Source organism: Protomyctophum bolini (genome assembly GCF_963924005.1).
Source record: "Protomyctophum bolini genome assembly, chromosome: 14".
NCBI lineage: Eukaryota > Metazoa > Chordata > Actinopteri > Myctophiformes > Myctophidae > Protomyctophum > Protomyctophum bolini.
In genome coordinates this window covers 34,404,630-34,426,766 of record NC_137875.1, presented here as the reverse complement: position 1 = coordinate 34,426,766, position 22,137 = coordinate 34,404,630, and the positions used below count along the sequence as shown (strand labels likewise).

At 42.0% G+C, this 22,137-nt stretch overlaps 1 protein-coding gene across 1 annotated transcript in view; it reads left to right on the top strand.

Moving 5' to 3' along the window:
• Positions 1-41: 41 nt before the first annotated feature.
• pdxkb (pyridoxal (pyridoxine, vitamin B6) kinase b) overlaps positions 42-22,137 on the top strand; it is a 23,119-nt gene continuing 1,023 nt past the window's right edge. Inside the window, exons 1-11 of the mRNA XM_080782829.1 lie at positions 42-582; positions 5,821-5,875; positions 11,012-11,116; positions 11,561-11,644; positions 12,541-12,575; positions 12,829-12,914; positions 13,555-13,600; positions 13,752-13,863; positions 16,067-16,203; positions 17,191-17,257; positions 17,970-22,137. The exon at positions 17,970-22,137 is cut by the window's right edge and continues 1,023 nt beyond it. Of these exons, the coding sequence (XP_080638955.1) occupies positions 502-582; positions 5,821-5,875; positions 11,012-11,116; positions 11,561-11,644; positions 12,541-12,575; positions 12,829-12,914; positions 13,555-13,600; positions 13,752-13,863; positions 16,067-16,203; positions 17,191-17,257; positions 17,970-18,085 (924 nt within the window). The 5' untranslated portion in view covers positions 42-501 and the 3' untranslated portion in view covers positions 18,086-22,137. The remainder of the gene's footprint in view (positions 583-5,820; positions 5,876-11,011; positions 11,117-11,560; positions 11,645-12,540; positions 12,576-12,828; positions 12,915-13,554; positions 13,601-13,751; positions 13,864-16,066; positions 16,204-17,190; positions 17,258-17,969) is intronic.

The following is a 22,137-nucleotide window of genomic DNA, read 5'->3' as shown; positions in this document are numbered from 1 at the left end:
TGTGTTCGTATCGTCTGCTGTCTCTCGTCTGTCGTCAGTGCGTGTGGGTGTGCGCGCGTTTCTCTGATCTGTCCTTGGACTGAGTCCTATAATAATGGTGGTCCTAAACTAACTGACCTCAAACGGGGGGCTATATATTCAACCGTGACACAATTTTCCGGGTTATTTATAACCTTTTTGAAGCATTTTTTTGCATCCATAACATCATCCTCTTAATTGTTTGATTCTTGATCGCCTGTGCAACACATACACGCACGTACGCACGCACGCACGCACGCACACACACACATCACACACAGCCATCGTGACAGTCAGCAGCGGGGGGACAACAGCTGGTGGTCTGGTCAGCTAGCCACATCTAGCTAGTATCAGCGTTGTTGTTGTTAGTGATCTCATGGTTGATCTGTGGCTGTCCTAGCTTGGTGGTTTCATATTGAAATAATAACGGATCGTCATCATCTGCGTCGCTCCTCATCCTCGGCTGGCTGAGAGAGAGTCGCCATGGAATGTCGTGTTCTGTCCATCCAGAGCCATGTAGTCAGAGGATATGTGGGCAACAAGAGCGCCTCGTTCCCTTTACAGGTAAGAAGTAATAGCCACCCATGGCACAGGATGGCATTAGAGTGTGTAAATTATAGCCATATAGGCCTTTTATATTATGTTCCATGCCATCATGGCACATGATAATATAATGGTATAATAACACTCTTGACTTGAGAGTGTACAGTGTACACATGTTACGGATCCGTTTGGTTCCATTTGTACACACGACTCACTGTTTTATACTGTACCTACTCCATTGGTGCTCTATCTAGTCTCAAAAAGGGTTTTTATTTATGTTTTTAACCCAGACTTGAATTGCACACTGTCGCCACCATGCAATCAAACGGTGATGAATGTGGCCATGAGTAGCCCTGATGCCAGATTAGCAAGGCGGATTCATTTCATTATTGACCAGGCAGGGGTCATTCGCGACCCCCCCCCCCCAAAATGATCACATTTGAACTTGAACCCTGATAAGCACTTGGAATGTAAGAAGTTGAACAGATCGTTTGTTTGATGCAGTACATTTTAGGTATTAAAAATACTTAAAAAGCCCCCCCACGGGAGGTCCTGACCCACAGGTTGAGAACCACTGCATGGTCTCTATATCAGTGTTCAGCATGCTGCTATGGCATTGGACACGTTGTTACTTGACAGACAGACAAGCAGCTAGGGTTCTAAAGGACACATGGACTTGGAGCTGGCATGGTGATGAATGTGGTTGTCTAATTGTCTATGTCAATTATGTTTACCATGGAGTTGACAGTCGACGGCAATAGTTTGCCACAAGTCTGACAATGTCATTAGATAATCGTGAAGATGATTGATGACTGATGTAGGTGTCATGTCAGGTGCCAAAATATTGATGACCTACAGTATGATTATGATTGCTATGTCCTCCTTCACATTTTCTGACAGTTTAACAGTGTTATGGCCTTATTTGTCCCACCATTGGCAGTCAATCGTAAGGGCTATTCAAGTCTTTTTAGACTGTAAGTCTCAAGATTGTTACTCTATACTACTTAGAGATACTACTTACTCAGCAGCTTGCTGAGGTTAACAACAGCTTTAACTGGCACAACTTTAATGACACTTACCAGTCAGTGATGTCGTGTACTGGGGGTGGCTCACTGATAGCCTTAAAGAACATGCCCTCGTTTTCATATTTAGGATGTTTTACATTGCTAGAATTAATATCCCATCTCTCTCTTTCTCTTATGGTCAAATTGTTGTTGAGTTGTGTAGAAAGTGTGTCTAGATTTATGCTTACAGTACCATTCAATTCATCCATTCAAAAAATGGTGAAAATGAACATAAACCACTGACCAAATGCAGGTACATTGTCTTTTGCTGGTCGGCCTGCTTGTCTACTTTGGCAGGTGGCAAGCAAGCAAGCATTTGGATATCCTATTAATTGGCCAGTAAATTAGTGACAGTGGCTGATGTCTTTTACAATTTACCAGTCAACATAGGCTGAAGACGGAACACTTCTATTTGGCTTATAGTATACGTAGGAGTGCACAAGAGTTATTGGGGATGTTTGTGTCATTTAGATTAGTACTGATATGATGATGATGACGATAGTGGTGTTGGTGAGTGTGTGGCTGGTGTGGTGGCACTCCTCTCACATGCTGTGAGGGATGAGGAGCTTTCTGTCAGAAATGTGGAGAGGGAATACGCTGTTGGGTAGGGGAGCCCGCTGCATTCAGTACACTCAACACTGCTGCACGAGGAAGAGTGAGGAGCCTGGGCTCTGATTGGCTGCCACAGGATTCCTCTGAATGACATCACTGAATATGGAGACAGCAGCTTCCATAGAAGTAGGATCTATAGAAACTGAGTGGACACTGGATAGGAATGTCGATTTGCCTAGTGCAGAATTAAACTAGAAATGCACTCTGTCGAGCTGCTAACTTGCGCTTTGCACACAAGTTGGCCATGAATGGCCTACTTGTGCGTGAGCAGAGCGATCAATTTATGCGCATTCCTTGACCGTTCTGTTTGTGCCCCGGCTCTCCACCGTCAACTACTGCGCTATAAGCAGACCCCAATCAAGTTATTGAAACATCTGACAAATCAGCAAATTCCCGATTGGCCGAGCGTGTCGGCGACAATTCACAATCCCTGATTGGCCCGAGCCAGTCACGAGCGTACGCACGCACGCAACGCCCTGATTGGCTGAGGGTGTCACCGACATACTCAGCCGAAAACGGTACTCACGAAAGTAATAAGGATTATTGTCTATTATATATTTTTGAGGGGCCCTCCTATGCCCAGCTTTGTGTTTGTGTGAACACAAACATCTTGGCTGATCACCCTACAGCGATGATTTTATTGGCTGAGTAAAGTGCATATTGAAGATAAAAGTGAGGGCCAAAACCCAAAAGTGAATGACATTTTGTGATGATTTGATTGGCTGAGCATGGAATGGGATGTATGATAAGAGCGCCCCTCACTTCACACTTCTTTATAGACTACTACAGTTTTCACTGTAGAATGCAGTCAGACATGTTCCAAACACCATCAACATGTCATTGAAATATTTGTTAAATTGTTAGTAGTACTTGTGGAAACATAATGTATTGAATTAATGTATTACTCTGATTCTAATCACAGGTAAACAAAGAATTTGCTGTTCTTAAATCAAAACACTGCCAATATAGTAAATGTATAAAATAAAATATGACCCCAAAATCAATAATATACATTATTGTAACATAATCCTCCTACATTTACAATATGACCTTGTACATTATGGTCATAAGTCTTATCAAGGATTTGGAAAGTGGTCAAGTTGTAGACTTTCAGTGCAGTATACTTATACATATATTATGACTTTATGTGTTAAGCCTAACACTTGCTGGTGTTAAAACAAAGCATACGTTCCAACAAAAAGTAAACAAAATAATCAAGGCTTCATGCAAAATGTTTAAATGTAGTTAACAGCTAATTTTGTATTTTCCTCCCTCTCTGAAATCTGACATTATCTTGTACTAGTCCTTACCCGTTCTGAATATATGAACAGCAAATATATATATATATATATATAGAATATTAGTGGTCCATGACATGAAAATGATGTTTGACAGTCAGCAATATTGTTGCTTATTCTACATGTATTTTCGGATTTTCTGACTTTATCTGGCCTGTTAACATTTTCATAGACCTGGTTGCTTGTTTCCCTCTCAGTCAATGTGGCAACCCTGGTCATGTTGATGATGTAGCTTAGCACACAACAGCTAGGACGATGTAGCAGCCTGCTGGCGTCATATTTAAGTATTGTGCGCAATTTATGTCCCCGAATGTATGGATATGGACTTATGGCTCCATCGCTGGCTCTTTCTTTAGTAGAAGTAGAAATTTAACGTGTTGCTGAGTGTTTTCCGTCCGTCCGCGCGCGCACACACACACACACACACACACACACACACACACACACACACACACACACACACACACACACACACACACACACACACACCGCCTCCTGGCCTGAGGGGGTTGGAGTGATGTAAAAACAATATTTGTACAGTGAAATACATCGGTAAAATGTAGCCTAGCTGGATTCTGGGAGCGTTCAGTTTTTTTTTGCCATGGAGAGATGTGTGCTAATGGTGTGGCTCGGTCGGAGATAGACCACAACGGCTGTGCTGTCTATTAGGAGACACACACACACGCGCGGCGCCAAATTGTATAGGGCACATTTTGTTGTGTTGCAGCGGTAGCTAGAGGAAGCATGCCAGTGGGGTAACGGTGATAACGGTGGCCTGTGATGCAGGTGTCGCTAAGGGACGGAGGTGCGAGGTTAATTCATTATTAATCATTAATGTGTCAAATGGGGAAAAGGGCTCCGTTAAGACCTCCATATAATTATGGTCCATGCCTGTGTGAAAAGTGGGAGTGATTCGTGCAGTTAATGATGAGATAACGCGCTGTCAGTGACATTCAGACAGACAGACATTCAGACATTGTTAGAATTATTATTTAGATACAGATTTATTTGATTGTATAGTAGTCGATCTTTATACACACATTTATTCCATGTAGCCCATGTTTTGTAATGGCATCATCATGCTATTATGCCCTCGGATATACAGAGTGAACTTAACAATGATAAATGAATATGATAATACCTTTTATATAATCACCAACATGAATTATGTTTGTTATTTACAGCTAGGTAGAGTAGTGGGGCGAGATGGAAAAGGGGCGACCGTACCTGTTACCCTTCTATGTAAACCAAGATTCAATAGCCCCTCCCCCCCCCCTCTAAATAGCACCCCCAGTCACATTTTTCTGGAGCCGTCACTGGTAATTAATAGAAAATAATATATATATTTAACTTTAAAACCATGGATGTTTAGGCTAGCCAACAATAATGTATACAAGCCTATCTCATGAGATCCTTTCAACAGGTAGTGTGTCACTTGTTCCTTTCATATTTGTTGACAAGGGCTTAGGCAGCATTTTGCTTAAAAACCTGCACAAAGTTTTGATGTGCACTACACTTCAGTTCCAAAACATTGACACAACACAATACAATAAAAGTAACAACTGCATGCATCACAATGTTTTGCCGGGGTAAGCTTGGACAAACCTCGGCATGAAAAAAGTTAAAAGGAACAATTACCGCTCCATTGTACAGCAACACTGTCAGCTGGGTTATGATAGTTATGTGGTTAATTCATAATTATGGATAATAATTAGATATTGTATAAATGTCCCCGTAGGAAACATTATATAAGAGCATCAGCAGATTCTTTCTTCCCCCTGAATATGTTACAGGCCGGGGTAATTGAGTCTTTATCTCAGCGTGTGGTACTAAATGTAATGAAATCCGACACCGCATGCTTTCAGACATATTGTCAAGTAATTTATGTTTGAGAGGGTCATAAAGACAGTTTCACATGTCACTCTCTGATAAAAAGTAGTGAAATGTTGGTGTGCCATGCCCTGCAGACTGTGCTAACTTGACATTAACTATACAAGTTAAGAAAACTAGGAAAAGATGAATAAAATATCAATCATTATAAATCAATAAAATTATCTTGCTTTAAAATAAATTGAAGGTGAATCGTATTCTCAGTTATGGCTCTGACTCGCAAATAAAAATGACAACAAACAATGAATCAATTCTAGAGAGCAGTGTAATGCAGAATTAATTCTGCATTATACTGCTCTAGAATTGTTATGTTATGTTGCTAATGGCACAGTTGTAATGCGTTGTGTACATGTACTGTATAATACTGTAACTAAAACTCATGACTATGTCTCCAGGTGTTGGGGTTTGAGGTGGACTCCATCAACTCTGTCCAGTTCTCCAACCATACAGGTGAGACTAAGCGAATGTGCACTTCAAACTGAAGACGTGTGTGTGTGCGTGCGTGCGTGCAATGTCGGAGTCATTTCTCTCATAGAGTATCTTGTCAAAGTCATGATGAGATTGAATGAGTTGATGTACCGTAGTCTGATTGTCAGTCATGTTTTGGTGCATCTTATACATTTGTAGGAGCTATTTTAATGTATGTCTCTCGGTAAAGGTTTTTGATTGTGTGTGACTGTGTGTGTGTGTGTGTGGGAGGTGGGAACGGGGACAGACCGCGTGTTACCGGCTAATACCGACAATAAGCCACTCCCGACCTACTTTAAGAGTACTGACTTTAGATTTGTTTGTTCAATCCAATCCACCTTTGAGTCGCTGAGGAGCGACACATGCTACACAGTCTAGATTTGATAGAACAGCCAGCATCAGTTCAGGTCATGATGGCAGTCAATAGACATCCTCTCCTTGCCTGCCTCCTCAGATAATGCTCAACTGATTCCCACCAAGCTGCTGGTCAGCTGATGCCAGCTGGCTCGAATACGAGACTGCTCGCCCCTTTACCAACTCGCCCTGGGCATACAGCGGAACAGCGCGGCCTGGTATTCCTAAAGTTCTCTAAGTAAATTATGCTTAAACGGTTAAACCTATGTGTTGGTGCAGGTGATGCTCTTTCTTAGTATCATTTCATAATAGACCGTATATTTGTCCACCACTTGAGGACATTCTCAAAATGTAAGTTATTTATACCAATTCATTTCCACGTGCGTGTGACAGCATGTGAATAAATCCCTGGCCATGTTGAAACGGCTAATGTTCTCAGTTCAAACTGCAGATATGGCGTTTACAAATTCCTTCTTTCGCTGTGTGTAAATCCGTATTCCTATAGTAATCTAAGTAAATTATGCTTAAACGGTTAAACCTAACCTTATTCCTAACCTCAATCTCAGTAAAACGATGCCTAAACCTAACCCTATTCCTAAACGTAACCCCAGTAAAACTATGCCCTAAACCTATTTCTAACCTTATTCTCAGTAAAACTAAATACAGAATACAAGAACTGCCGCACCGAGCTGTTGGCGTGAGGTCGGCAGAAAAAAGAGTGTGTGAGTGTGTGAGTGAGTGAGTGAGTGAGTGAATAATGGATGCTCTGTAGACCCTGCCCAAATCTAAAATAAAGTGTTCTTTACATCTGTTGAACTTGTTTTTATGCCGACAGGGTCAAGGTCTATATTTAACGTGCGGTTGTTTGTACAGAGCCGTTTCTAAACTGGTTTCAGGTTAGTAAGTTCAGCTATACCATTAGACTATGATTGCTATCAGCTTGCAGAGCTGAGAAAGTAATCAGACTTTCTAGTCTAGTCTGACTAGTCACGTGGTCTAGTAGCGATGTAGTGATGAGATTTACATGATTGGCTGGCCTGAGTCTAAGCCAATGGGAGATTACTAAAGTACAATATGCAAGAGAATGGAATGCAAGCTGATATACGGTATAATGACTTGAGTCATTTCTTGTTATTCAACAGGTTGTTTTGTCAGTGGGGTCCATCATGCCATTAGAGACTGCAATAGTTGTTATCATGTAATTTCTTAACTGCCCAGTCTGTTTCTCAGCAGTGTTTACTGTTGACATTGGTGATGTTGGGTTTGAAAATTATGTTTTTACTTCTGAGCTACTTTAAGCCAAGTTATAGTGTAGGGCAGTGGGTCGAGGACCCCCAAATTAATATGTATTTGTCCACGGACCCCCATGAAATACCGGGGAAACTCCCCCTTATCAGCTGATAATAAGCGGCCTGCTCACTCCTCATGCATTAAAGGAAGCATGAGCTCAGTTTGGGGCTCTCCCCAGGTTGGCAGAGGGAGAGTAGTGCCCAGGATTACAGTTTAAAGGCAATTGACACCGGGTTAGGGTAAAATTCTTGATCGTTGTAATAAATCTTTAAGCCCCACAGAGTGTTTCTGTTAATTTCTCCAAAATATCTGTGACGACTCTGACGAGAGGTGATAAACTGACAAATCCAATAACATGCTCTCTAACATGGAAGCCACGTGCTTTGATTCTACGTACAGTATATGCACCAGTGACGATGTCAAACGTTATTGGTTCACCCGTTGATGGAAGGTGGCGTGTCATTTGATAATCCACACTGATGATGATGACGATGATGTTTTTTATAAAAGTGAACATTTGTAACAAATCTTTTGAGTTAAAAACCCCAAAGTATATCGAGCTGGGGTTCCACATAGTTGTAGTTGTCCTTGACATGAAAAATAATTGACATTTTGTAGCATCGGCCTCAGGTCTTAACCCATTTTGGGCGGGAACCCCTTTTGGTGTTCGCATCATGTCATGCTTTAGCTATTGAAAAATCGAAGAACGACTGACATAGAAACATAGCTTTTTCAGAAAGCTGTGGGTTAATGGCTTAACAGAGGGACAATAAATGATGACGTATCAACACGCAGCTCTAGCTACATGCATATGGCACACTGCGCTTTGACTGACTGACGCATAATATATCATCTTTGAGAGAATGTACAAGACAGAGGGAGGTCAGAGCAGTGAGATGTAGCAGACTGGGAATTGCGACAGCAGCAAATGATGACGACAGAACCACACACACACACACACACACACACGTGAACACAAGTGAACACACACAACTGCTCTCTTTTTTTGGGCCCTCTGGCTTTTTGCTGGCTTGTTGCTTAGCAACCAGCACCACACCATGTGACCTGCCTGTGACTCACCTGGAGCTGCGATATCGTCAGCCTGCAGCAACCATGTCACATATCAAAACACACACACACACACACACACACACACACTGCACACACACACACACACACACACACACACACACACACACACACACACACACACACACACACACACACACACACACATACGTTTGATATAACATGCATGCAAAAGTGTGCAAACACATACCTGCTCAGTTCTCACAACAACAACAACCTCACAACAACATGTGAGCAGCACATGTGTGACAGACATAATATAGCATAGTTGTAGAATGACAAGCCACATAAACCTCTCCAACTCAACACACCCATGCTGGGTGATCTGCATGTATAGTTCAGGTGTGCGTATACATACAGTATGTCTTATGCATGTACGTATGTACTCATGTTATGTCTTCCATTTGATTTATGTGCATTAGTTCAGAACCAGCAGCTTATTAAACTGTCAGTGAGGCTCTCTGCTAACATCCAGTCAGGAATGTAAATGTGTCATTTTGCTGACTCCATGCAGCCACAACCTAGTGCTTTAGTGCGAAAGCGAAGACCGGGCATGTCACGATTTTGATGGGAAAGCTCTGGAAAAAAACAGACAAACAAACATTTGCATAGACAGACGTGGCAAAAGGCATGGCTGAAAACCTGTGTGGTGGGCCATAACTATGCAGTAAGTGCATTATTTGAACAGAGGAAGAAAACCATCAGATTGGAGTAATACAATTAACTTCAACATAGATCACAGCGGATCACCTCGATCAACTGGGCGATTAGTGCCTGGTTAAAGGCCACCTTGGCAGACTGGCAGTGTAGGTAATGACAGCCACTTCGCAGTGCTCCGCTTGAATTTTATCATCCTGACAGTGTCAGTGATTAAACCAATGCCTTTGTGGTCGCTGCTGAGTGTTTGTTGTTTCAGCATGTATCTGTCACCTCAACCCTCTCGGCTGTACATTAAGCCTGGTTTAGATTTTGTTGTACGACTATGTCGTTCGCTGAACATAACAGATCTACAAGCTCACGACGGGTCACCCGCCACGGCACATTGTGAGCTTGTAGACGTTCTGCCTTTGATGAGCAACACCGTTGTAAGACAGCACAATTAAGCAGCTCCTGACGTGGTGTCTGACAGCAGCTCACTATGTTTTTCTACTTCAGACACTTTTGCTGTTTGTTGGTACAGCAAGGCACAGGAACAGATGCTGGGCTATAATGTTAGCTAGCATTAGAACTAAGCTTCATGACTTAAAATATCACATAACTGTGTTCCAAAAAGAAACAAACGGACACGTCGGTTTGGTATGGATATGAATGATCAAATAAGGCGAGAAAGAAACCGATAAGGTTACCACCGCTAAACTATACAGAGCCACCTCCCTGACAATATAGCGCCGGGACAGTTTGTTCGTTTTTGGACCACAATTCTTATGAGACCCAGGGCTGTATTTTGAGTGTCTTAAGTAAACTAAAGACCTGGAGGCGTGATCAATGCTCTTTGGCCACTCAGAATAGCCAAATGGCATTGATCACGCCTCCAGGTCTTTAGTTTACTCAAGTTAGGGAATAAGACCTGGTTCTTAAGACACGCAAAATACAGCCCCCAATGTTATTATCCATAGATAATCAACTCTATGGAGGTGAATGATGTTGTCATAAATCTTCCTGGAGCGAAAGGACACCACCATGCTAGTTTTAACGTTAAGAGTAATGAATCCCTTGACTCCCTTGAAACTGGCCCCCGTAAAATCTGAATCTCCCCCCACCCCCTTTCCCCCCCCACTGTATATGTTTATTATCTCCCTTTTTACCTTTTATGATGAATTCCTGTTCTGTTCTTTGTCTATATAGAAGTGTCTATTTGTACGTCTCTAAATGTTTTGATGAATTGAACATGGTGGACCCTCTTGTAAACAAGTGTAATGCTTAATTGGGTCGTCCACTCACAGTTAACAGTCTTTGTATTGAGTTTGTGCTTGAAATGTACTGTAATTCTACAAACTGTTAATAAATATTTCAATCAAGCAATCAATCAATGACTCTGGGGGATCCTGAGGCATTCCCAGGCCAGTGTGGTACTGTATAATCCCCCCCACCTGGTCCTCTGTCTGCCCTATGGTCTTCTCCCAGCTGGACATCACTGGAAAACCTCCCTGGGGAACTGACCAGGAGGCATCCTCATCCTTAATAGATGGCAGAAACCACCAGCTGACTCCTTTCTATGCAAAAGAGCAGCTGGCTCTACACTCGAGTCCCTCAACGGATGATAGTGGGCTTCTCCCCAAACCTTTATCCCTAAGGGAGATGCCAGCCAACCCTCCTGATGGAGGAAAACCAATTGGGGCTGCTTGCATCAGTCCTCCTCACACCATCCTCTCCTCTACTCTCCAGGCTACTCTCATTGGAAGGGGCAGGTGTTGACGGCAGACGAGCTCCATGTTCTCTATGAGGGAATCAAACTGAACAACGTACACCACTATGATTACGTCCTAACAGGTAACATGGTTCATGCAAACAACACTATGATGATTATTTTCTAACAGGCAGTACTTCAATTAAATTTCGAATTTTACTTGAGTTTCCAATACTTTTATTTCTACTCCAAATATTGTACTTTTACTCCACTACATGTATTACATTGTACTAGTAGATTATTATTATTATTATTACAAAACATACATTACCTTCAAACCCTATATGCATCGATGCTATCTACAAGCACACAATGCATCGCGATGGGGCGCATTGTGAGCTTGTAGATCGGTTATGTTCATGTTTTTTGTTGTTGTCAGGCTACATCAGAGCCTATGCACCTTAACCACTTTGAGCTAACCGTCTGGGCCCTGAAAGAGTCTTCTGAATGGATGACAGCTAGTAGTAGTAGATTACAGTATTCTGATGAATGTTAAACAATGATTATATGTGGTGTGTTATATTAAGGGTACACCAGGGACACGTCCTTCCTGGAGATGGTGGTGGACATTGTTCAGGAGTTGAAGAGAGCTAACCCCAACCTGGTTTATGGTGAGCCATATTTAACTCTTCTGTCTTCATCTACATGAGATTTCTTTTTTTAGATTTGTAGTAGTTTGAAAGGAAAGGGGGAGAGAGATGGAGGGGGGACACACACGCAGTAAAGGTCGTCAGGATCGGGACTTGAACCCGCAACGCACTCTCATTCTGCATTACCAGCCTAGGTGCTTGGACCGCTCGGCCGGCCCAGGCTACATGAGACTTTTGATTTACTTCATCAAGAAAGCTGTCTGAAGACTCAAGTGCAACTCAAGGCTACAATTAAGTGACACTGAGCATTGGTTGTGAGAGAACTGTGGCTTCTGGCTTGTCATTGATGTCAGGACTCTATCCTGGAGTAGTTTTATGGTACTGTCATTTAGAATAGAATACATGATTAGAATAAAAAATAATACAAAGGTATATAAGAAATAACTTTAATAATTCAATAACTTAAAAAAAAAAAAAAGGATTGACAATGCTGTGGTACTTATCTGTACAATACAGTACAATACAGTAGCTGACACATGTAAAGTAACTAAGTACATTTACTTAAGTACTGTACTTAAGTACAATTTAAAGATATCTGTACTTTACTTGTATATTTCCAATTTCCAATACTTTTACTTCTACTCCACTCCACTACATCTCGGAGGCAAATATTGTTTTTACTCAACTACATTTATTTGAAAACTTTAGTTTCTAGTTACTTTGTAGATTTTGATTATTATTACAGCTCACAAGCTTGTAGATCTGCTATATTCAAATGATTTTTGAACACTGCTTTTGGTACTCTCATCACATTTTGATACTTCTGTACTTTGATACTTTTGAATAGCGTCCTTTTACTTTACAGCATTGATAATTTAAAAAAACCCACTGTGACACTCACTGTTGTGTCGTTTCAGTGTGTGATCCCGTCCTTGGAGATCATGGATCTATGGTGAGTTACTGCGTGTGTGTGTGTGTGTGTGTGTGTGTGTGTGTGTGTGTGTGTGTGTGTGTGTGCGCAAGCTCAAGGCTATTGTCTCTGTGACAGATGGCTTGTTATGATGATCCAACAGATTCATTCATTCTGTATGACTCACTGGAGCTGCAGTTGTGTATCTGCGACTGTGTGTGTGTGTGTGTGTGTGTGTGTGTGTGTGTGTGTGTGTGTGTGTGTGCGTCTAAGCCGTGCTTCTCTCTGTCTCCAGTATGTTCCTCAGAACCTCCATCCTGTCTACAAGAACAAAGTGGTTCCAGTTGCTGACATCATCACTCCTAACCAGTTTGAAGCTGAGTTGAGTTGTTGACGTTGAGCGTGTACAAGCTATTTGCTTTTTTTCAATAGCCAACGCTAAAATCTAGACATGGCTGCTTTCCCGGTTTTAAAGGGTCGTATCAACAGATATATATAGACGTTTAAAAAACCGCTAATCAACGTGTAAGCTAAGCCCAGACCGCTATGAAAACTTTCATTTTTAGACCAGTTATAGCCCGGTTTTAGGATGCAATAATATCACAAGGTAACATTCAGTATATACTCAGCCATATCGGCTTGCCCAGCATCACTACTGTTGGGTGAGTTGAGGTTGATTTTCCTGTCAGGTGGCTCCACCTAGTGGTGGTTTAGGCAAACTACAGAATATTGCTAAAAGGTTATTCAGGGCCAGCCCTGCATCTGCTTCTAGAACTGGTTGAGAGCTAACACTGGCAAATTGTTTTATGGCTAAATAAATTGTCAGAAAAGCATTTTACACATAAGAAAAAAACTAATCCCTACCAAGTGCTAGTTTTACATTTTACAGCTTACATAACACATGAGGAATAGGAATTAATTAGTTCATAACTATTTCTTCCTGTATAAATGTCTGTTGCTTTTATTGGCTTTGTGTGTATTGTATTGTTAACAGGATGCTTGTTTCTTTGATTAATGTTAGGTTATTGACAGGAAAAAACATTAGCACGGAGAAAGATGCTGTAGAGGTAAAATATCCACTTATCCACTTTATTTCAGTTTTTTTGGATACTGAGTTTTACTGTTGACAGGCTGACTAATCTTCAGATTAACTGACTGAGGGTGTGTGTGTGTGTGTGTGTGTGTGTGTGTGTGTGTGTGTGTGTGTGTGTGTCCAAGGTGATGGACCTGCTTCATGCTATGGGTCCAGACACGGTGGTCATCACCTCCTCTGACCTCCCCTCCAGACTGGGAGATCGTTTCCTGGTCTCACTGGGAAGCCAACGCATGGGTATGTCTGTCATTGTTGAAAGTGGCTAAGTCTTTGTGTGGGTTTTATAAATGGTATAACCAATGAAACGTTTTAACTGACTGAATAATGAATACATTTGATCCATTGGAACATTAACCTCACGTCACCAGCCTTTCAACCACAGAGAAAAGCCTGGTATTCGTTCTAAACTGGCCTGTGTGATTAGAATTAAAGACGGATCATACCAAACCATTATTATACCAAACGAAATGATTATATCATTATTCCAAACCAAACTAAACCACATGTTAAAAACTAGGACAGGGGTTTTCAACTGATTATGAACCTGGGACCACCAGCCTGACTAAGAATCAACCTGGGGGGACCACTCTTGTGTTGGGTGGGGGGAAAAGCTTGAAATGAAATATTGACTGTTAAGGGTTAATGTGTTAATTTGAGGTGAATTAAATCAAGCCCTTAAAGGTTTCATGACATACATTTTCATTTATTTTTGTTTTTTGTTTTTCTTGAGTGGATTTTCTGTGGTCTGGAATTTTCTTTGTGTGTTCTGAAACCTTTTGAACTGCAATGAAAATAGGCAAACAGTGAAAACAGTGACATCTGCTGGCACATTCCAATGTCATATATGGGATTTGTGGACTCTACCTCACAATCCACACGCAAATCAGAGCACTTGTTTGAGCCAGAAATCCTGGCCTGGGCTGTGGCTCAGCGGTCCAGGCACCTTGGCTGGTAATCCAGTCTGGCAGTGTGTCGCGGGTTTGACTCCCGATCCCGACGCCTTTACTGCATGTCACCCCCCCCCCATCTCTCTCCCCATTTCCTGTCAGCCTACTGTCCCTCCATAAAAAAACATAAAATAAAGGCAAAAGCTACAAAAAAATTAAAACCCCAGACCACAAAATCTACTGATTCTCTGCTACTGTAACTGAAAATGTTTAAATAGATTGAGAAGCACTGATCTATTCCTTTCCCATAGTTGCCCTTATTCTGTTCTCTTAACCTTCTCTGCTACTGTAACAAAATTACAAAACTTTTCTTTAAATGTCACAATACCTTTAACAGTCATTATTTAACTGAGATATGCTAGTGGTCCAGAGCTCAAAAATAGATTGAGAAGCACTGATCTATTCCTTTCCCATAGTTGCCCTTATTCTGTTCTCTTAACCTTCCATATTAAGCTCATGTTTGATTCATTGCAACACATTTCTTGAGCAAGCAGACACATGCGATTGCATGCGAGGGCACATTTCCTAATAATGGTGACTCAACCAGTCAATCCAGTACACTTTCCCTTGAAATTGTAACTCTTCTCTGTGGAGACTCCCACTTCCCAGTAACTGACAACATTGACGTGTCACGACATCATACATCACCAGGTCATTTAGTGCAGTGTCTCAACTAGTGGTCGATAAAAACAAATCTTCAATTTCCTACATTACTAAATGTATGGCCAGGGACCACATGATGCAATACCTTCACGGACCACCAGTGGTCCACCACACAGACCACCAGTTGAAGATGCGTGATTCAATACTACTTCCGGTCCGGTAAAGACCCCGCCTTCCGACACTGCCGGTCTTTGCCCCGTCGTTACCAGACTTTCCACCGAGGTGGATAGTCTGGTGACACTGACACGAGGTTACTCCGTGGTGGGAAATAAATATTGCTTGTTGTTGGCATTGCCTTGGGGGGGGGGGGGGGTTGCAACTCGAACAGGGCTGAGTCGGCTCTAGTTGTGTCTCCCGTGGCTCACTTTCGCTAGAGACGGCGCCCCTCTCGGTCTAAAACTATATATATCATATCTGCGGTTGTTGGAACATAGTCTAGTGATTAGACCATTATGCTAGCGAGTTGGCTGGCTGAGTTGTTTTGGAGGCTGTATTAGAAGGCGAAAATGCTCCGCCCTGCGGGCGCCTAATACTTCTTACTCTAGTAGTAGGGAGGGGCAAAGCCTCTCCCTACTGCCAATCAGAGGTAGGCGGGGGAGGGTCTTTACCGGACCTGAAAGTAGTCTAGTATTAGGCATTGAAAATCTCTGAACGATCCCGATCCCAATGACATAAAGTTCTTTACGTCATTGTAAGTTCATTGTAGGTTCCAACCGGATCAGAAACCCAAAAATGTTATTGATCCCAGGCTATTGGAACACGGGTTATTTTTTTCCATTTCCTGAAAATGTGACAGATTTGGACATAACAAGGTTTCTGTTACTGTTCAGTCCTTCCAGATGGCAGCCGGACAACACAGAGAGTTCGCATGGAGGTTCCCAAAGTAGATGCTGTGTTTGTAGGAACCGGGGATTTGTTTGCTGCTATGCTGTTAGCATGGACACACCACTATCCCAATGACCTAAAGGTACACACACACACACACACACACACACACACACACACACACACACACACACACACACACACACACACACACACACACACACACACACACACACACACACACACACACACACACACACACACACACACACACACACACACACACACACACACACACACACACACACACACAGAAAACCACAGTGCATGCATGTCCGTCCTAGAAGGTGGTCACCTCTTTCTTTCTTTTTTGTTTTTGTTATGGTGTGGCAACTAGGGGGCAAGCCATCTAGTGATTCTCAACCTTTTCTCCCCAAAGTAATCATAATTGAACTGGAGACCCTCTGAAATAATATTTGAACTGGGGACCCTCTCAAATAATCATAAGTTGAAATGGGTACCAACCACCCCGAGAAGCACTTGAGGAGTTGTGGCATTACATTTAGTTTGAGTCGGTTCACAGATAAATGTTGCGAGGCATTGTGAGCTTGTAGATCTGCTATTTTCACCATTTCTTTACCAGTTTTAATAGTATAGTTTGTTGATCACTGGACCGATCAGCACTACGGATGGAGCTTGTTAATTTTTTATTGATAATGAGCACCTTATCGATCAGGCTTATTGAACCAGGTTCTTATCGAGCCCGCTATTGAGCATTTTCTATTATTTTGTGGAAAGATGAGAGACGACAATAAATTCTGAACAGAACCAGCATCTTTTACTAGGGCCTTCAAATACAGTACTTTTCTAACAGACAGAAGGCAATTGACCTTTCTTTTATTAGATTTCTTTCTTGATTGTTTAAAGATGACGTCATGGGCCGCTATTTCTTGATAACAAGCTTGATAAGCCCAAAGAGCCCAACTCTCTTTTACTAAAATTTATTCTGAATACCAGACTGTGGTATTGATACTTTTACTCAAGTAAAAAAATGTGAGTAGGACTGCTTTGAGAAGGATTAATGCAGATAACGCGACTTGACTCCAGTTTGTTCGTGTCTCTCTTTCAGATGGCCTGTGAGAAGACATTTTCAGTGATGCACCATGTTATTCAAAGGACCATATCGTATGCTCATGGTAAGAACGAAAAAATGTAGCCATGTTGTAAATGTTGAAATCACTAGGTTTAAGATTTGGTTATTTCTTCCCATCGGTTATATGCACGAGTGTGTCAATGTCAAATGCTTTTGGCATATTTGTCACCACAGTATTGCCACTTTGACAAACAGACTAAATCGGAATTCTCTGTCAAAATTAACACTGTTTGGCAACATTGGGCCTGATTCACAGAGCTGTTTACGCCCATATTTTGAACATAAATGAATTTACGCAACTTCCCACGTTCATTCATTCATCTTCTTCTGTCAGTGAATTTTGCGGGAGGTCTATTTCCTGTTGCCTTTCATGGTGTGAAATGGGATGTGTAACAACGCAAACGCACTTCTCGGGAACGCGCTTGTGTTTTTACGATCACGTGGCAGCCGTCCAGATTCATCATGACATGATTAGGTGATTAGAGAAAATACTCTCCTCCTTTTAGTCACTTTATTTACACGTTATTTATGGCCAGCTTACTGAACCAGGCCCATTGTGTTTCCCAAGTTTGGGAGTATAACCGGCCCCACGCAGCAACGTGCACCTTTAATTCACGGCCTGAATCAGAGTTCCAATATTTGTATGTGCATAAAAACTGAAAGAAACTTAATATTTCTCTGCCTCTTTTCTCCCGATCTGTCCCCTCCTGTCTATTCTTTCCCTCCCCTCTCTCTCTCTCTCTTGTTCCTGTCAGAGTTAGCAGGTCCTGGTAGAAGGCCTAGTCCACCCCAGTTGGAGCTAAGAATGGTTCAAAGTAAAGCTGACATAGAAGACCCTGCTATAGTTATGGAGGCCACAGTCATATCCTAACATTAACAACATTCCACACACTGAATCCCTTAAATACCTACATCAAACCTACAACAAACCTGTGTCCCTATAAGTCCCCGAAAAACCTCATCATTGCCTCATCAACGGTGACATTTCTTAGGCTTAGATGTCTCTTCATATTCTAAATCCCAAATATCCTTTGGGATCCGTATCCCGTATCCCCCTCGCTCCTCCTCCGTTCATTCCTCATTATCCCTGACCACTCAAACCTTAACCCATGACCCCTGCATCTCAAACCCTGCCCTGTACTTCTCCCAGTTGTTCTGAACCAGTGCCATAGATAGAAGGTTCTGGGCAGAAAGATGGTCGACATTCTGGAGATGTCGGTTCTTCAAGCTGCCGTAGAATCACTGCTTGAGCTGACACAGCTGCTGCTGAAGACATGCTCCATCTCTTGTCTGCTGTATCTCAGTGGTTCTCAACCCGTGGGTCCAGACCCCCCAGGGGGGACCCCACATGATTTGTGAGGGGTCCCCATGATGACAGTTAAGTGACACTTTATGGACTTTTAAGAGCTTTAAAAAAAAAAAAAAAATTGAAAAAAATAACATTACTGTATCAAAAGTAAACAACAAACTATACTAATAAAACTGGTCAAACATTGGCCAAATTGTCAGATAATATAATATAATAATATATTTATCTGTGGAACCGAGTCAAACTAAATGTAATGCCTCAAATCTAAATAAAAAGATTTTGAAAAGAAAAGAGAACTCTTACAATTCCAAGTGCTTGTCAGAGTGGGGGTCCCCAGTACAAATGTTATTATTTTGGGGGGTCAAGGCCTGAAAAGGTTGAGAACCACTGATCTAGGGCTCTGTTCCGACGCCCCGCACCATGTCCCCCAACCCCTCTTGAAAACCAATGATTATATGGAGACATACAACCAACCACCAACCCTCCTCCTCCCAAAAAAGAGAAAGTAAAAAAACAAAAACAAAAAAACGCACAATGTATAGTTGTTGTATAGATGTTGTACTATAATTGTATTGGACCATTTCTGTATGATAACTTCTATCTGACCTTGTCTATTGGACCATTGTGTTGATTGCTAACCACAATATCATTCCAAACAGAGATGTGGAGCACTTCTGACACTCCATGTGTAGCCTCCTGTAGTTCCACGAGTTGCCATCAGCTAGGTAATAGTTAGCTGTAATAGTTAGTTAGTCTGTAATATAGCAGGAGCTCATTCATTCCAGGAGTTCCACTCGACCACATCATATAGCTCATTATCGTCTAATGAGCTAACGTATCTGAGCCGTCATAGGCCAGCGTGATCTGTATTAGGAAAAAAAAATAAGCCTCATCCGTGTCAGAACCTGCCCATAATAAGAAGGCTGAACCCAGAACCCTATATCTCTTTGAGTTGTGCCACTGGATTTTACCAGAGGCCTCAGTATGCAACAAACATGCAACGTGTCACTTTGCAGAAAGTAAACGCAAAGTGCAGACACCGATCACAACTTTTTATTTCTTTTTTTTCCAAAGATATATTTTTTTGAGTGAGAGAGGGGGATGTCCGAATTTAAAGCCAGAATGGAAAAGGTGTCACAAAGTGACCAAAGACAAAACTTTAACATGAAACAACAATAAAATCTGCACGCCAGAATACTACTAAATAATTTTTCCGCCTTATGTATGTGTGTTACCAGGTGAGCCATCGGGGAAGCCCCTAGAAGCAGCTTTTTGTCTTTGATTCACTCTCCAGTGTAATTATATGAATACAGTACATAATTAACGTTCTGCTTTTCACAAACAAGGAAATGTCGGAATTTGGATTATTATATATATATTTTGTAACCATATTTTTTAGAACCATTTCTGTTTTATTGGATTATACACAGTGGCGAGTGTGTCTAGAAAGTAGTGTGAACATGACCTGTGACAATATGGTCATGAATGATGAGCCTGATTCAGACCCATGATGTTGTGAGTACAGTCAGTACACGCCACGGCATGTGCCTTAGCCCGCCAAGCTTGCAGGACAAGCCAGGAAGATGAGATTAGCATGGGGGGGGCGGAGCTTCGTGCCAGATCAGTCTCTATCCTTTTAATACTCTATGGATGTAACCCACTGGTTCCCAAACACAAAATATATATCACGGTATATCAAAAAAATAAATTAGTATAAACTAAAAAAATCTCAATTAAAAACATCGAATTTCCATAGATTAGCAGATCTACAAGCTCATAACACGTCATATCGCGATGTACTGTGAGCTTGTAGATCAGATATTGTTCACTAATTTGGGTCCCAGGGAGACGTCATTTCTCTTTTTAGGTCTCGAGCTAAAATATCCGGGGAACCAGTGTGTTAACGTACTACAGTAGGTTGCTGTGCTTGTCCACAAGTGACGATGGGGCGTCCAGAAATATGCAGATGACATGTAGATCTTTGTTGCATACAGATCTCATTGCTTCCTGACAGAATGTTAGATAGTGAACGCTCAAAAACCTGGAGAGGCCTAAAAAAGTCCCAACATTATGTCAGTGTCCCAACTTTGTCAGGTGTATGGCTCTGGGCAGGCCATTGTGATACTGTACCGCTGTTGTTTTCTCTATGGACTGTACTGTGATACTGCCTTAGGAATCTGACATCACGACCACAATAGCACTCACCGGGGATAGATTAAGAAGTAGAGGGAAACGCGTGGAGAGGAAGCGACTCGGGCGTAGCAGAGAAAGAGGAGGGAAATGGCTGGGGAGGGCTGAATTGCAGTATAAATTGTGCTACATGTAGATACCACTTTTTCTGCATCACGTAGTTTGTTTCATCATTACTCGGATAAGATGATAAAAGATGAGACGCTTCTGCTTAGAGTTCTTTTGAATATATGCCTTCATTTTTTTTGTTTTTTTGTTTGTTTACTGTAATAAACAGATGTTACCAATGATGCAATTTAAGGTTGTGCTCCATTCTGGTCGAACAGCATGTTGGCTCACTGGAAACTGGAAAGACTGTTACACCAGTGAGGTACAGGGACCCTCATGGTTCCTGCGGGGGATTGAAAAGTTTGAGAACCACTGTGCTACACTAAATAGAACAGCCTTAATTAGTATAAGTGGTAAGACCTGTGAAGGAAGTAAGGAGGAGGCCCAATTTCTTTCCAATATGGCTGCTAATGCATAGAGCCTATTTGATTCGGGGCCAGGGATTTGGCCCAGCAACCAGAATGCTTTGTTTGGGAGGCCTTGTGCCCTGGAAAACTGGAAGCTCTTGCTCTTTGAACAATGCAGTAGTCAACAGTGCAACTTTGTAGGACTACTGTATGATGATGATTGATTATTGTGTTCCACAACATAATTATGGATAAAACGGACTGCTGTGTCTGTGCGCTGTGCACTGCTCGGCTCTGAACATGCAGTTTTTCCTTCTACGTTGGGTTAACAAACTAGTCAGTCGTATGTGGTCCAAACTTGTCTGCCCGTAGTGTTTGTGTGTCTGCGTGTGTCTGTGGTGAACGGTCTGTGCTACAGTTGATTTCTGTGTGTGTGCGCGTGACTGTAAAAATATTACTGTATATTTCCTTTACGATCACAGGGTTTGTGTGTGTGTGTGTGTGTGTGTGTAATAGAAGAAATCACTTAAAATCTAATTGACCACTTTCACCCTTCGTGTCCCTGCTTTATTTGGGCATTCCAAACTTTTCAAAAATAGCAAACCTACAAGGCCCCAACGCATTGATGCAAGACGTTGTGAGCTTGTAGATCTGCATTTATTATTACTTTTTGAGTAGGGCCTAATATAAGTGGTTAACAAAGAGGGAGGACATGGGAGAGTGCGCGGCGAGGAGAGAATATGGGCGTTGATTTGGGGAAGGTGGGCAAGGGGTGCATTCGCCCCTTGCCTTGATTAGGACAATCATTCTGTATAGTCAAAGTCATGCCTCCAAGAGGAGTTAGCTGTATGTAAAAATATGCTGTTGAGTCAAGGGGACCTTGAGGAGTTTGTTCTCATGTTCTTAACAACCTTGCGTTGAGTGAATGAATATCATAACCTCTTCAGCGTTGCATGGTTCTAATGCACT